General features: G+C 38.4%; 1 protein-coding gene across 2 annotated transcripts in view; it reads right to left on the reverse strand.

The window, feature by feature from the left end:
* The window catches only part of SEL1L2 (SEL1L2 adaptor subunit of SYVN1 ubiquitin ligase), a 59711-nt gene extending 44395 nt beyond the window's left edge, over positions 1-15316 (reverse strand). The window contains exons 1-2 of one of the 2 annotated variants that reach the window (XM_028499628.1): positions 15246-15316; positions 10732-10894 (exon numbers count right to left, since the gene is read on the reverse strand). In XM_028499628.1, the coding sequence (XP_028355429.1) occupies positions 10732-10894; positions 15246-15295 (213 nt within the window). In that variant the 5' untranslated portion in view covers positions 15296-15316. The remainder of the gene's footprint in view (positions 1-10731; positions 10895-15245) is intronic. The other variant, XM_028499627.1, reaches the window with a different exon arrangement.
* Between the last annotated feature and the right edge of the window lie 1052 nt (positions 15317-16368).

Here is a 16368-nt window from a genome sequence, read left to right on the forward strand (position 1 = left end):
GCATATACCCTGAGAAAACCATAATTCAAAAAGAGTCATGTACCACAATGTTCATTGCAGCTCTATTTACAATAGCCAGGACATGGAAGCAACCTAAGTGTCCATTGACAGATGAATGGATAAAGATGTGGTACATATATACAAGGAATATTACTCAGCCATAAAAAGAAACAAAATTGATGTTTTTGTAGTGAGGTAGATGGACCTAGAAACTTTCATACAGAGTGAAGTAAGTCAGAAAGAGAAAAACAAATACCATATGCTAACACATATATATGGAATCTAAAAAAAGAAAAAAAATGGTTCTGAAGAACCTAGGGGCAGGACAGGAATAAAGACGCAGATGTAGAGAATGGACTTGAGGAGACAGGGAAGTGGAAGGGTAAGCTGGGACGAAGTGAGAGAGTGGCAAGGACATATATACACTATCAAATGTAAAATAGATAGCTAGTGGGAAGCAGCCACTTAGCACAGGGAGATCAGCTCGGTACTTTGTTCCACCTAGAGGGGTGGGATAGGGAGGGTGGGAAGCAGACGCAAGAGGGAGGAGATATGGGGATATGTTTATGTATAGCTGATTCATTTTGTTATACAGCAGAAACTAACACACCATTGTAAAGCAATTATGCTCTCAAAAAGATGTTAAAAAAATTTTGGGAAGATGGAATTATGAAAAATGACAGAAGGTAGTGGAACAAAAGGGTGAATACGTTGTTCAATAAAGTTCTTGGTGAAAATGAAAAATGTGTCTTTTATTTTTACTTAGAAAACTGAAGGCACATTTTGTCCCACTCAATATAATATATTTGACCATATGTGGATTTCTGGTATCAGTAGGGGTGTCCTGGAACCAATCCCCTATGGATCCCAAGGGCCTACTGTACCACATTGACAGAATAAAAGAGAAAAAAATGATCATTTCAATTGATGCAGAAAGAGCATTTGACATAATTCAACACCTTTTTATAAATAAAAACACTAAACAAATTAGGAATAGAGGAAAATTACTTCAACGTAATAAATACCGTGTATAAAAAGCCCATAGCAAACATCATATGTAATGGTGAAAAACTGAAAGCTTTCCCTTTAAGATTAGGAACAAGGCAAGGAGATGTACTCTCATCACTTCTATTCAACATGGTAATGGAAGTTCTAGCTAGAGGAGTTAAGCAAGAAAATAAAAAATAAAAGACCTCTAAATTGGAAAGGATAAGTAAAATAATCTTTGTTCACAAATGACATAATCATATGTAGAAAACCCTAATGATTTCACAAAAAAACTGCTAAAACTAATAAATTCAGCAAAGTTGCAGGATACAAAATCAACACAAAAAACAAATAGCTTTTCTATACATTAACAATGAACATTTAGAAAAGGAATTTAACTGTCCATTTTACAATAGCATCAAAAAGAATAAATACTTAGGAATAAACTAAGCAAGGAGGTGAAAGACTTGTACACTGAAAACTATAAAACAATGCTGAAAAAAATTTAAAAAGACATAAGTAAATGGAAAATATCCTATGCTTATGTATTGGAAGACCTAATATTGTTAGAATGTACCCAGAGAGATTTCAGATTCAGTGCAACCTCTATCGAAGTCTCAATGTCATTTTTGCACAAATAGAAACAACCATCCTAAAATTTATATAGAATCTCATATGGAAACTCACAAAATAGTTGATCTATTTTGAGGAAAAAAACCCCAAAGCTAGATGCCTACAGTAATTCAAAATCCTATGGTACTGGCATAAAGCTACAATAATTCAAAACCCTGTAGTACTGGCATAAAGACAGACATATAGAGCAATGGAACAGTGTAGAGACCAGAAATAAACCCTCGTATATATGGTCAAGTGATTTTCAACAAGGATGCCAAGGCATCAGGTGCTTCTGAGAAAAGTACAATCTGCCCTTTTAATTCTGAATGTTAGTGTCTTTGTTCTAGTTACTATGGCTGTGTAACAAATTAACCAGAAACTTGGTGGCATAAAATGACCATTTATTATGCTAAGGGTTCAGTGGGTCAGGAATTTGGCCAAGGTAGAGTAGGGATGGCTTTTCTCTGATCCATGATATGGGGGCCTTAGTTGGAAGTCTCAAAGGCTAGGGATGCAATAATCTGAATGCTGGTTCATTCACATGTCTGGCAGTTGATTCTAGCTCTTTGTTGAGACCTTAGCAGAGACTAATGGCCAGAACAGCAACATGTGGCCTCTCCTATTGTATGAGCTTCCTCACAGTATGGTAGCTGGGTTCCAGGAGTAAGCATCCTGAGAGAGAGGGAGCCAGGCAGAGCTGTATCCTTTTTATGACTTAGCCTTCAAAGCGATGTAGCAATACTTACAGTAAACTATTGTTTGAAGTAGTTACAAGCCCACCTGCATACAAGGAAAGGGAAAATAGACTCTACTTTTTGATGATGTTGATTAGGGGTCTGAAACTGCATGTGGACTGGAAGTATTGCTATGGCTATTTTGGGGGGAAAATGCCATACTGCTCAACAAAAGCCAGAAGAGTGTGGAGATATTCCACTTCCCCTTAGTTATTAATCTTCAAGTCTAACACCTATTCCATCTGTGTACTCTTTTTAGTACAGAATATTTCAAATATGAAAAAGTAAATAAAGTAATATAAAAAACCCATGATCCATCACCCAATCATTATCCATTGTCAATTTGCCCAATCTGGCTTCATTGATTCCCACACTGATTTTCTCTGGCCATCCAGTTTATTTTGAAGTAAATCTTGGACAATATATATTTCATCTGTAAATATTTCAGTATGTGTCTCTAAAAGAAAGAACCTTTAAAAAACAAAATCACAATACCATTATTCACTAAAAACATTAATATAAATTTGTTAATATCATTATTCAGTATCTCTATCTACCCAACTGCCTTATAAATGTCCTTTATTTTTCTTTTAACTTTTTCTTTTCTTTTTTTAACAGTTTGTTTGAATTGGGATCCAGATATGGCCAATACATTGCAACTGAGTGGGAAGTCTCAAGTCTTTTTTAATATCTAAGTTTCTTATCCATCTCTTTTCTCCTTGTAATTTTTCATTGTTGTTGAAAAAACCAGTCACTCCTCCTATAGAGTTATACTTAGCCTGGATTTTGTTGATCACAATACTGTATTTTCTACAGGCTGGCAGTCAGATTTAGAGGCTTGATCAAACTTAGGTGTAATATGTTTGGCAAGACTGTCTCATAGGAAGTGTTATGTATTTCCATTAGGAGGTATATAGTTTCTTGTCTCTGCTTTGTGATGTTAGCAGCCAGTAATGACCACTGCATAGGTCCATTGACTTATTAGGGATGGCCAAAAGATACCATTCTAATTCTGTCATTCCTTCCTCATTTATTAGCTGGAATAATTTTATAAAGAAAAACTTTCCTAGGTCTCCTATATTCTGAGATATAGTTTGTGAAGAATAGTCAATAAATGTTTGAACCTGTTTATCAGTTTTCAAAATAATGAGAGTTGGTTCTCTAACATCCTCCAAAGTGATTAAAGAGTGTTGTTTCGGGCTTCCCTGGTGGCGCAGTGGTTGAGAATCTGCCTGCCAATGCAGGGGACACGGGTTCGAGCCCTGGTCCGGGAGGATCCCACATGCAGCAGAGCAACTAGGCCTGTGAGCCACAACTACTGAGCCTGCGCGTCTGGATCCTGTGCTCCGCAACAAGAGAGGCCGCGATAGTGAGAGGCCCGCACATCGCGATGAAGAGTGGCCCCCGCTTGCCGCAACTGGAGAAAGCCCTCGCACAGAAACGAAGACCCAACACAGCCAAAAATAAATATTAAAAAAAATAATAAATTAATTTTTTTAAAAAAGACTGTTGTTTCTAAGTATCATTATGAACTAATGGATTTAAGTACATTTGAGGTATTTCAGTCCATTGTGGTCATTATTCATCTTCGTGCTCAATTGTTCCATCTTTAGTAATTCGTGCTTGTTTGAGCTGCCTGACCAGGGATTGAACCCGGGCCACTGCAGTGAAAGCCCCGAGTCTTAATCACTGGACCACCAGGGAATTCTCAATCCTAGTATTTTCTGACAGTGACCTTGCCATCAAGTAGGATAAGATGTTTCAACATCATCTTGTACATTTCTTGCCCCACACCCGGAATTTGACATTTTCCAAAGATTCTGCTTTCTTTGCAGTGGGAGAGGACTTCTGTTGTTAAGCATAATTCCTTTTGGGGGGGAGAGTTAATATCTAAATTTAACTTTTTATATATTTGTTATCAAATTAAGAGATGTATATGTATTAAAAATTAAAATTCCAATACTTCTGAGGGCTTAAAATACAAATATCAATGCCCTGCTCCTTTCTAGGCTACTCCCTATTTGTCTCCTCAGAGATACCATTTTTAATTATTTTAGCTGTTTTCTTCTAATAATTACCACCATTAGGACTCCTGATAAGTTGCTACTACTTGCTGTTAATTTATATATTTCACACATTAGCTATAGATTTGCTAGATGATAGATGATGATTTAGGTCATCTACATCACTTTATTTTTTCTCCTTCCTCCTCTTCTCAATAGAGTCATAACACTATTTTTTGTCAGAACATAATTGTAATAGTCTGTTTTGTTGTTCCTAATATTTTCAAGTTGCTACTCATTTGTAGCTTTATTATTCCTATCACCATTTTTACAAGTTCATTCTACAGTCTTATGCGAATCATGGGTAATATGCCTTTCTTTCTATGCTTCAAATTAAAAACAATTTGGTATTAGCCATTCAGCTTAATAGCTGATGGAATGTTTGAAGAGCACAGGGTCATAGGCAGCGTCCTGAGGCGGATTACCAGACTTGCTTTCACCTTGGCATCAACCTACTAGTCTATACTCTTTATTTACCATTATCAAAGCCCACGTTTCTACTTTTTCATCTAGCTCACGAGAACATGATGCAAGACTTTGTTAAATGTCTCCCTAAAATCAAGATACAACAAGGTCTGATAATTCCATCAAAACAGAAAATGAATAATTTCTTAAACTTTTTATTAAAATTTCAAGGATAAAGAACTATCTTACTTTTTAAACTAGGGAATTGACTGCAGAGTTCAGTTCTTAAAAGCATAATAGCTCTAACGTGGTTTATAATTTGTAATCTACTTAATCCATAAACTAAAAAAAAAAATCTAAGATTCTGCCAATTCCTCTTTAGTCTCAAAGGCTCCCTTTTCAGGAAAGTTGATCATAAAGGCTGTTATTACAAATGGAAAGCGTCTGGAATCCTGGTACTCCTCTAACCCTTGTAGTTATATTTTAAATGGCTAAATTGGCTCCTTGTAAAAATATCTTTAGCCAATATTATTGGCTAAATAATTTATTTTTCTTGCAACTCTCAGCAATTTTTGATTCTGCTCAATTTAGAATCTTGTTTATGTAGAAACTTTGTTAGTATACAAATATACTGACCTTTATATAAGAAAATGAAGATATGTTCTATTCATTTGAGCTTGTATTATAAGATGCTTTCACCAACAGTGTATCATTTTGTGCAGAGCCTACCACACTTTTTGGCCTGATCCTCTTGGAGAAAATTGTGAGGTTGTGAAGTTGTGTAGTGGATTGTGTTGGAGTTAATTTCCATCCTGTGATTGGGATGGAGAGCTTTCTCTGTATAAAGCTCATTCTATAAAGGGCTAAAACCATGATTTTCCCAGCCTCAAATAATCACCTCAAAGAGAATGCTTCCTCTCTCTTTAGCAGAAAAATAACAATGGATGATCTTGAATTAATTCTCTGGAGGGCTTAACTCCCCACCCCCCACCCCCCACTGCTTAAATCATGGCAGGCACTAGAGGAAGACAAAAGATGTTATGGGCTGTCATGTAGTAAATATGCCAATTATAGTCAGGGCTGTTCTGTTTCTTTACACTTAGGCATTGTTACCTAACAACTTTACAGTAGTCAGTTTTTGGTCTTTGGTCTTTTCTGAGATAAGGCTGAGGTGAAATGAAATGGATTACAGAATGATTAAATCTTAATCCAGAAAAAAAATGCTGTGAGTTGAAGAGAAGCTACACTATAGTGATGACGTCAATGATACTTTCAGTGGTTTTAAAAGGTCAAGCTCTGCAAATTAGATTTGTTTATAAGACTCTGAACTCAACCATTGTGCTGTGTTATAGTCGCTGGGATTTGAATGGAAAGAGTTAAGTGTAGAGGATATTTTAGTATATTTCAAAGCAAATTACTCAGGTTCCATAATAACAACTTACAAATTAAATGTTCCCCCTTTTTCTCTTTATATAAGGAATCATTAAAAGAAAAAAGATTAAGCATTTAATTATTATAATTGTTGTACGGGGCTTGAAAGCATCTGTGGTCATTACTTTTAGCTCAAATTGCATGCCAAACAGAAGTGTGAATCAACCCTGATGGAAAACTCAGATCCTTTTTGCACCCTTAATACAAAAAGATGATTAACCTCAAAAAGAAATGCTCTACACAGGTAATCCTAGAATTATCAAAGTGAGTATTTGATACTAAAAATGATTTTTTTTTCAGTAGTAGCACAGTGCTAATAATCATTACGGTGATTAAGTTAATTTTAAGGTGATACAATGTGAATGATCGATTTCTTTTTTTTTAAATTTTTTATTTTATTTTATTTTATTTTTATTTTTTTTTTGCGGTACTTGGGCTTCTCACTGCTGTGGCCTCTCCCGTTGCGGAGCACAGGCTCCGGACGCGCAGGCTCAGGGGCCATGGCTCACGGGCCCAGCCGCTCCGCGGCATGTGGGATCCCCCCAGACTGGGGCACGAACCCGCGTTACCTGCATCGGCAGGCGGACTCTCAACCAATGTGCCACCAAGGAAGCCCTGAATTTTATTTTTATTCTTTTATACAGCAGGTTCTTATTAGTTAACCATTTATGATCCATTTCTTGATTCTTAAAGCAAATGAGGCTTAAACCCTACCTTCTTGTTTGGCAAATTAGCAGACAAATTTTCTATTGAAACAGTTCATCAGTATCAAGAAAAGAATGAGTCTAATTCTGAATCTCTGCTTCCTTAAATGAGGATAGAGAAATAAAAATACATAATTTATCTACCTCCAGCTGGTATACTACAATATCTTATGACATCCTCTAAAATATGGCTTATTTTTGTTTGTTCTTTCCTCAATTTTCACCATTTTCATGAAGACTACACCATTAATGAATAGTTTTCATTATTTGGAAGGTACAGATTCTTTGCAAATCAATTCAATGGAGTCTGTTCACAATCTTATTTGCTTTTATTGCCCTTATCGGGATTTCTTTTAGTTTATTTGGATTTTTTGTGAGATGAACCATTCAAGGTGCATGAAAAGAAATAAGTATGCCTCTTTTCCTCCATCCAGCTTTCCTTTTATATATAGCCTGAAACTGCATTTCTTCCCCCACCCCCTCAATGCCTGCATGAATCTGAGTTCATATCTTTTTTGTTTTCTTTGTTAAATCAGGTCTCTACTAGCCCTCTGGCACTCAGGCTTCTCCCATCTATAACAGTTCAGTATTTCCGATTGTTCTTATCCTTTTCCCCCAGAGATAGATGTCTTCATTCTCACTTTCTATCTTTATGTCTATCTCTTTCACTCTCTTTCACTATCAGTCTCAGTATACATTTCAGCTTCTTCAGCCACATTTCTGTTGCTACGTTGTCCTCGCAGTTCCCAGCAATATCTCCTACCAGTGAGGCTGGATTCCTGTATCAGGCTGGCACAAACAGCCTGAGAAGAAAGGTGGTCACCTGGCCAGTCCTGTTAAAGAGCTGTGATCAATATGGCACATGGCCAGCCTTGTCGCAGCAACCAGCCATCGAACAAAGCATTGTTTGTACCACGGAGTATCTTTAATTGTTCTTTGTACAAGGAGATAAATCAACTGCAAGAGGACTTGCTATCAGAAACAGATTTTCCTATAGTGATGACAGGGATGATAGTTAATTTCAGAATAGAATTCAGCTGTAGCACTGGAACAGAGTCCTGTAAGCTCCCTGTCCATCCAGATAACACTTTGGCTGCAAGATCATGGGGAGCTGAAGGGAGGAGGGGGAAGTCCAAGTGAAGAATACAGGTGTTCAGGTTATCAGGAAGAGCATAAGAGGAGCTTGGGGCAAAGACTTTTTCCAACCACTGTTGTAGCATTTCAATAAACAGTGTGGCTGAATTTTGCATATCAGGTCAATGTCAACCTTTCAGGTGATAAGTCTGTCCTCACCCACATTTTGTCTTCTTGTCCTCCTGAGACCAAACACACATAAATAGACAGGAGGTCTGGGACCATGCCATAGAACAATTCTAACTAGAGTATGTGGAGTGAAACTCTGACTTCAGCTTTAAAATCCATATGTTTTATGCACCAATTATGTTAATTTGGAATTTTTTTTTCTGAGAGTAGTACTTTGACCCTTGCATCAAATACTTTATTCAAATATAGACAAATCCTTCACGTTGCCTGTATCCAATTTCTAGACTGGGAGCAAATGTCGCTTCTTCCTTGAAGCCTTCCCTACTTGCCTCAGGCAAAACCAGTCAGACCCTTTTCTGTGCCTAAAGCACTTTATACACATCTTAACTCTAATCCACCTAAATTATGCTGAAATTATTCGTTTATATTTCAGATTAGCCCATAAGGACTTTGGCCTATTAATCTTTTTCTCCCCATCAACAGGATTATGTGTGGTACATAGTAAGTATCCAAGAAACAACTGTTGACTTAATTAATTAATTAATATACCCACTAACAAATAAAGCACATATTCACTAGTTTAGAAAGGAATTAGGTGACGTTATTTGTTGTGGTGGTCATGATGGTAACATTTGGTCTGTTTTGGAACTTTATATTTTTGATTAACCAAATACGGGATATATTCACAGGGAAATAGATCTGTGATATATTATTAAGTGAGTAAAGAGCAGATTAGGAAACAGCAATTAAAGTATGTCTCATTTTTGTAAAAAATTTTCTACATACTTATAGGAAAAATTCTAGAAGAATAATATTAAGAGTAATAATTGCATTTATATCTTTTATGATGAATGATTATAAAGTTCCAGGTATGGAATTAAGTGCCTTCACACATTATTTTAATCCTCACAACTCCATTAATTCATTCATCATGAATTAATTCAGCATTCAACTAATATTTTTTGTCCCAGGCACTGCACTAAATTTTTAGAGATATAGCAGTGAACCAGATAAACATAGAACCTGGTGTTTTATCATTATCCTAACTCTACAGGTGAAAATTAGAGAGGTTACCCCACCCATTAGAGTTCCTCTTGTCCAACTTCTGGTTCAAATAAATATGCAGACTCACAAGACTCCCACAGGCTACACATGCCACCAGTCTCTTCAGGTAGATGTAGCACAGGAATCACACTTTGCCAGCAGGGCAGCATCAGGCCTCCTTTCTGTGGGTGTCCTTGCAGCAGGTCACATAGTCCTCCAGCAGCCCTCATCTTTGGTCCCTCAGATGACTCAGACACAAGGGGATGAGATCCACACTGGGTGGTGTAACAGGCACCCTGACATAAAAGCCTCATATTCCCCCTGTAACAACTCCATAGGCATAGTGTCCAGGATCCCGGTAAGAATCATCACCACCATCAGGTATTTATAGTTCATTACAGTTTCTCCCAGTCCAAAGGTAGTTTACCAAGTAGAAGTCATTTCAACAATAAGCAATACTACCTAGAAACATAGTTAACATTTCACTCCTATCATATTACCAGGGAAACAGAGTAGAGAGTGAACCAAAGGTCAAATTCTCATGCAGAAGAAGGGGAAAGGGTTTTGTTAAGTAGTTATCCAATAAGCAAGTGGTAGAGTGCATTTGAACTTAGATCTGCCTGACTCCAAAGCTTAGCTTCTACACTTTACTGGATGGAAACAAAAATGATCTATGGGAAAAGCTTTTAGACAACTTTTAGTGTCTTCCTCATAATTTCTGAATTCGCCGGTTTTTATTGTAATCAGCATAAATATCTTTTGTGATCAGAAAGAAATGTTTTCATTAAGAAGACCAGCAACATGAAAACATACTTTTGCTATAGCATTAAGTGAGAGCAGCCAGAAACAAAATGATACATCATAATCATAATACATGTGATTATGATGATGTTTTTAAAAAGAAAGATGCACAGAGGAAGAAGCCAAACAAATACAAAGCAGTCCTAACAGTAGTTGAGTCAGGATGGTTGGCTTGTGAAGGGCTTTTTTTTTTTTCTCTGTTTTCCAGATTTTCTATGAAATGCTTATGTTATTCTTGGAATAAAATGAAATACACATATTAAAATAGAAAAGGAAATATATATAGCTTATAAAATATTTGAAGTGTAAAAACCAGGCATCCTAAGGTAGGAGATTTAGTTCCATATTTCTTTGCATAGGTGAATATATTTTATATAAAATTTAACTGTGTTAGGGGTTCAGAGTTCTGACATTATTTCAAAACACACATATGGACATGGATGGTGGGAAAGGTGGATTAGAGAGCAGCTCTGCTCCATTCCTGAAAGTCACTCAAGAGCTAGAAGAATTGGCCCCGGGCTCCTGCTCGTTCCTGCCCTGACGGGAACATTACGCCCAGTGCATTACAGTAACTTTCCTAGGCCTGGGCTCGTGCAGTAGAGGCTCAGCTCCTCTCACATGTTATTTGCCTATAATTATTTTAGGATGTAGCTATTTAAAGTTTAATTTTCTTTCAAAACTCACGTTTTGGGCTTTATATGATCCTTCTTTAGCCAAGGACTCGTATAATTGGATAGCTGCTGTTATGTTTTGCATGCCAAAATTTCCAAATAGCAAAGCATCAGCCATTTTCTCCATAGCTTTCAAGTTTCCCATGTCAGATGCTTTAGCAAAGAGTTTGTAGGCTCTGTTTGAAGAATACGAAGTTAGAAGTGTGATTATCAAAAATGAAAATTGCTGCTCCCTCCTTCATACTGCTTCTCTCTAACAAGTAGGACCTGGTTGATGTTGGTACTAACAATACAGTTTGGCTAAAGTCCATTACATTTCTAGACCAGTAGATTTTTTTCAGCCCTAGGTCAGTCTAAGATTATAATTTCAAATATATCTGCCAAATAATGAAGCTGCTGAAAAGTAGAAATATTTAGGCTATACAATGCTTCAAGCTTATAGACCAAGTAAAGTGAAAAATCGGGGCACTTTTAAAATAGTGAACTCTCCTACGGCAACCCCCATTAATTATGAGTATTTGATTTATAAAATGAACTCTGAAATACATAACAATATAATCAAAATCAATTAAAAATAATCAAAACTGGAATGTCATCTTGGAAGTTACTGTCATGAGAACAGTTCCTTTATATTCCAAAATAAATTTCTAAAACAGAACATATTATTCAGCACAGCAAAGACAGACTGTGTGGGAAAACAATAACCAAACAAAACCTTAATGGTTTTTAGGGCTCTAGAGTCTGAATGCCTGGGTTCAAATCCTGGCTCTACCACTAATTTAGTTTTAGAGCTTCGGGCAAGTTACTTGACTTCTCTGTGCCTCTCTCATCTATGGAATGGGGATAATAAGAGCACTTACTTCATAGTGTTGCTGGGAAGATTCAATGAGATAATCCATGTGAAGTGCCTGGCATACTGCCTGATACCGAGTAAGCACTCAATAAATTTAGCTATTATTATTACTAGGACTATTGCATAGATTCTAAAGTTTTATAGCATGGTATTTTCTCCTATAATTAGTGGGTAAATCACGTAAAGTTTAGTGATTACCAATATAGATGCCAGAGGATTGCCTCACAGTGCATTTTATGAGTGCTGGTCAGAAGTCATCCGGACCTGATCTGTGTAGCAAGTAATGATGGAGAGACTTGCAAGGTCAAAACTTGTGTTGGAGACAGAGAGTGCTTTGGGGATTTATTTTTACTCTTATAACTTCCTTTTTGGTAGCAGTAAGATCAGTCAAGCCTGTGACCTTGACTCAAATACAGGAACAAACACACAAATCTACCACAGCTACCAATTCAGAAGGATCAGGAGACTCAGCTTTATATAACCCTACCCATGCTGATGCTAGAATAAGCTGCTCTTGGTCAAAAGCTGGAGCAGAACAGAATGGGCCAAAAAGGCCAGGATGAGTGACATCCAGGTATGCATTAGGGTCCTGGATGGCAAACAGAGAGTAGACTCCAGTGGGACAAAAAGAGGCCAGGAGATCAAGCAAGAAATTAAGCATGGTTAAAGCAAGCGGAGGTTCTGGGGACCAGAAGGCAAATAATAAAATAGAAGGTCTCAAAGGTCAATGAATTCAAATGTCTAGCATCAAGGGATGGGCACGGCAACAGGATACAGACTCCTGGGAGCTCTTCTGTTGCATGGCTTGCTGCTGCAACCACATAGCCTGCTGGGACTAGAAGGGCACCGACATGGTCCAGGGCAGAGAAACCTGAGATGGGCCGCAGGGGCCAGCAGTGTATCCAGTCGCTGGTCCCAGGGGGCAGCAAAAGTTTGCAAAACCAACCCCTCTAGGTGTCTTTGATTCTGAGGGAGGGGTGGGTACTTAGGTCCCCTGTCAGGAAAGTCCAAGGTGATATATGGAATGCCAGAAGCAGGACCAAGGGCAGGAGAAAGGTGTTGGTAAAGTTTGTGGGATTAAGATCTGGACTGCAATCCCCAAGAGTGAAAAAGTAGGAGAAACTGGGTTGCAGGGGCAGATCTCCAAAAGAAAGTTCAGTTAGGTATCTGGATTGTCTCTAAAGGATCTGGCATTGGATGCTCGGTTGGGTGCTGGGGAAGGAGGAGGCTAAATGCATCTCTAGGACACATCAGAAACTTGGTGTGGGGCAGCAGCTTATCTTCACAGCTTCTTCACTGATGGGGAGTGATTCTTAATGACAGTTAACCCTGGATGTCATAGAGGTTTCTTGACTCCTTCAGACAAGTTTGTGTTTCCCTGACATATGCTTGCTTAACATCTGTACTTCTAACAGCACTGACTTGTTCAACAATTTTCCTTTCCTATATATGAAGAGACTGAATAAATGAATTAGACCAAGATGTGGGTGTGGATGAGCCAAAAATTCTACTAGCCCCTCTAACTTATGCTACCCTCATCTGAGAAGCAGTGAAGCAAGGAGGGGGTAGGGTAGAAGATGAATAGGAGGGATATGATTCCTCTTTGGTCTGACCAGAATCTTAAAGATGGCTATATTAGATGTAACTGGCTTAAGTGGAGAGCAGACCATCCTGAAAACTGAAGGAATTTCACCTATCTTGCCCACAAACTCCTAGGGTCTTTTGTTATGAACATATTTGGTTTCAGGTCTCCACTGCTACACATGCTGAAGGGTCAGGAGACTCAGATTTATGTACCCTCTCATGTATCTATGCTGCTACAGAAATAAGCTGTTCTTCTCGGATTCTTGGGCAAAGGATAGACTGGCAAAGAATAACCTGAGATTGAATGACACCAGGTAGGCATGAAGGTTCCTGCACTGCTGGATGGTCCTGCATTGAAGGGCTGCGTTTTCTCCCCATCCTTTAAGCCAGAAAGGAAGGCACGCATCAAGGTTAAGCAGAACCTTCTAAGAGTGGTTTTGTCCCATCAGGCTGAATCTAGGGTTTCCTTGGACTTGATGGGGCCCCTCATCTTGGGTTTACTGGCTATAGGCAGAGCTAGTCTGAAATCTCAGGGAACAGCCCTTCCCATTGTTCTCTCATCTAGACTGGCCAGCTTGAGAAATCCTATCCTTACTCATCCACTCAGTGGCACCTGAGTGAGCTGACTTCCCCATCAGGCTGGATTGTAGTTTGGGGTCTGATTTAACTCCATCCTCATCATGAGGGCCCCCAGGAATAATGCTCAGCATGAGCCTTGAGTTTTGCTGAGGATGGTTTCCTTTGCTCTTATAAAGAGCTTCTAATTTAACTTTCCCTAGAGAGAGGACCAAATCCCTTACTTCCTTCTTGTCACTTTGGAAAAATCAGAATTTTTTGACCTTCCATTTCCTCCTCCATAATTTGGGGATAATAATTTATGTCTTACAGTATCATTGTGAGCAATGAGTAATATCCCACACATAAATGCCTACAACATTAACACAAAGAAGGACCTTGAAAAATGGACGTTGTGATGTTTTTATAACCAGGATCACAGTTGAGTGCCGTACCCCCACCCTCATCCTCTTACACTCTTATGCTCTTCTCAAAGGCTTTGAGTTTTCAGAAAGAATTCATGGACTCTGCAGCTGCCTGCCTCGGGCTGGTTACCACAGCTCTGGAATGCTTCCCGTGGGGCTGGTATGCCTAATTTGTGTGAAAACAAAAGAAGTCTCCTTGTCCGGGGTTCAGAGTCCATTCTTTTTATTATGGTTCAAAACACACTTGCCTTCTTCTCCTCCACACCGTCCACTTACCATTTAGAGGACTAGAGATAAAAATAACAAACACTTATCTCCTTATTAGTAAGGACATTGTTCTAAGAGCTTGATTGCATTATCCAGGGTACGAAGCAGTTAAGTAACTTGCTCAGGGTCACACCAGTGATGGCAGAGCCAGAGTTTGATCCCAAGGTTTTAACTAGAGACTTGATAGGACCTCAAGTTGTGCCCCTCTCCTGGGGGGAGAAGATATTTCTGCCTCCCATTTAGACAAAGTAGACAAGTGAAAAGAGAAACAATGGACATGGTGTGAGACCATGTGGCCACGGCTTGGTCAGCTCCCAGCTGTGCATTTGTGATCACCTCACTTTAACATCCTTGAATCTCTGTTCTCAACTTTTTAAAGGGGGAAAAATGAAACTCTTAACTCATAAGTCTGTTCTGGGGATAAAATGGCATCACATACACGAAAGTGCTCTGAAAACCATAAAGTGACGTACAAATGCTGTTAGGAAGAATAAAGCATTCTAAAACAATAACTTCTCTAATTCAAATAATACATGTTTTATTTCATTTGAATCAATTAAAACCAAAACAGAATATTTTTGCCTGAATGCTCAGATCAGTGACTTCATTCTGCCTTTCATTTAATGTGTGGGGACCGCAATTTCACACGTAGTCCTTCCATTTGTAGGCTGGATAATTTGTAGGATTCTTTAACCACCATTTGATCCTTTTAAAAACAAAAGCTTACAGGCAAATAAGCTTACTTGTTATACCAGTAAGCTTTTAATGACAAATTAGATTTTGGATTGTTCCTTTTTCTCAACCTGGAAATTGAACTTGGCTTAAGTAGCTGGATGGACTTACTCTGCTTTTTGTTTTCGGCTTTTAGACTGCTGGAGGATCTTGATGCCCATCTTAAAAAGCTGGTCTCCTTCATCTGTTTGCTTTTTTACTGTATACGGACCAATAAGGACAAATAACATTATTTTTGTGTTTTATATTTTAAAAATAATGTGCTGGAATATTAGTTTGGGGTTCTCTCTCATTTTCTAACTTCTGCATTTCAAGATCACCTCACCTTTGGTCAGATGGTAGAAGCTGCCTACAAAAGTACTCTCTTCCTCTCTTTTGTGAAAGGTCTTGGAGGGTAGAGGAGACAGACAGATGTTTCTGATGGTAGGAGGGAGAGAGGTGTTCCCAGTCTGGGAACAGGGTACAAAGTCCTGCAAGCAGAAGACAGGAAGCAAGGCCTCCAAGGGAAGGGGTTGCCTGGTGTATTCTACAGGTTGGATCTTAGACACCAGGCTCTCAGCTCTCAGATCCCTTGTATGAACCTTAAGATTACATGAGCTATGGGCATCTCCAAGATGACCATTGTGTACCTAGGATTGGAGGAGAGAATCTCCCTGAAAATTTTGCTCTGCCCAAGGCTCCCTCCTGCTCCCCAGAACCTTTCTCAGACCTTTCTAGCCTGAGAACTGTTGAGGATGAGCATCAGGAATAAGAGGGCAGAGTACGTGTGCCAAGACACACTTGGGACCTTGGAGAAGACACACAGAGAGAGTATCAATAATAATTTGCCTTGTGGGATGGAGACTCAGAGTAAATTTTATAGTATTTAAGGAAAATAAAGAAACAGGAATTTATCTGCTACAATAATAATATTTAAAAACATTTATATAACAATTCACAATTTTCAAAACATATCACATATCAGTTTACAGATGGGGAAAGCTGGTTAGAAGGAAAGTCTGCTTTAGAGCCCCCACCGCAACACACACACACACACACACACACACACACACACACACACACACACCCCTCCATAGTATCACAGTGCCTCTTGAAGTCCATTATGACACTCACTGAAACCTCTGATTAGGTGAACCACATCTGAAGTCATTTTATTTTATTTTTATTTTTAATTTTTTAAACATCTTTATTGGAGTATAATTGCTTTACAATGGTGTGTTAGTTTCTGCTTTAT

The sequence above is a fragment of the Physeter macrocephalus genome, chromosome 14 (genome assembly GCF_002837175.3).
Source record: "Physeter macrocephalus isolate SW-GA chromosome 14, ASM283717v5, whole genome shotgun sequence".
NCBI classification, from domain to species: domain Eukaryota; kingdom Metazoa; phylum Chordata; class Mammalia; order Artiodactyla; family Physeteridae; genus Physeter; species Physeter macrocephalus.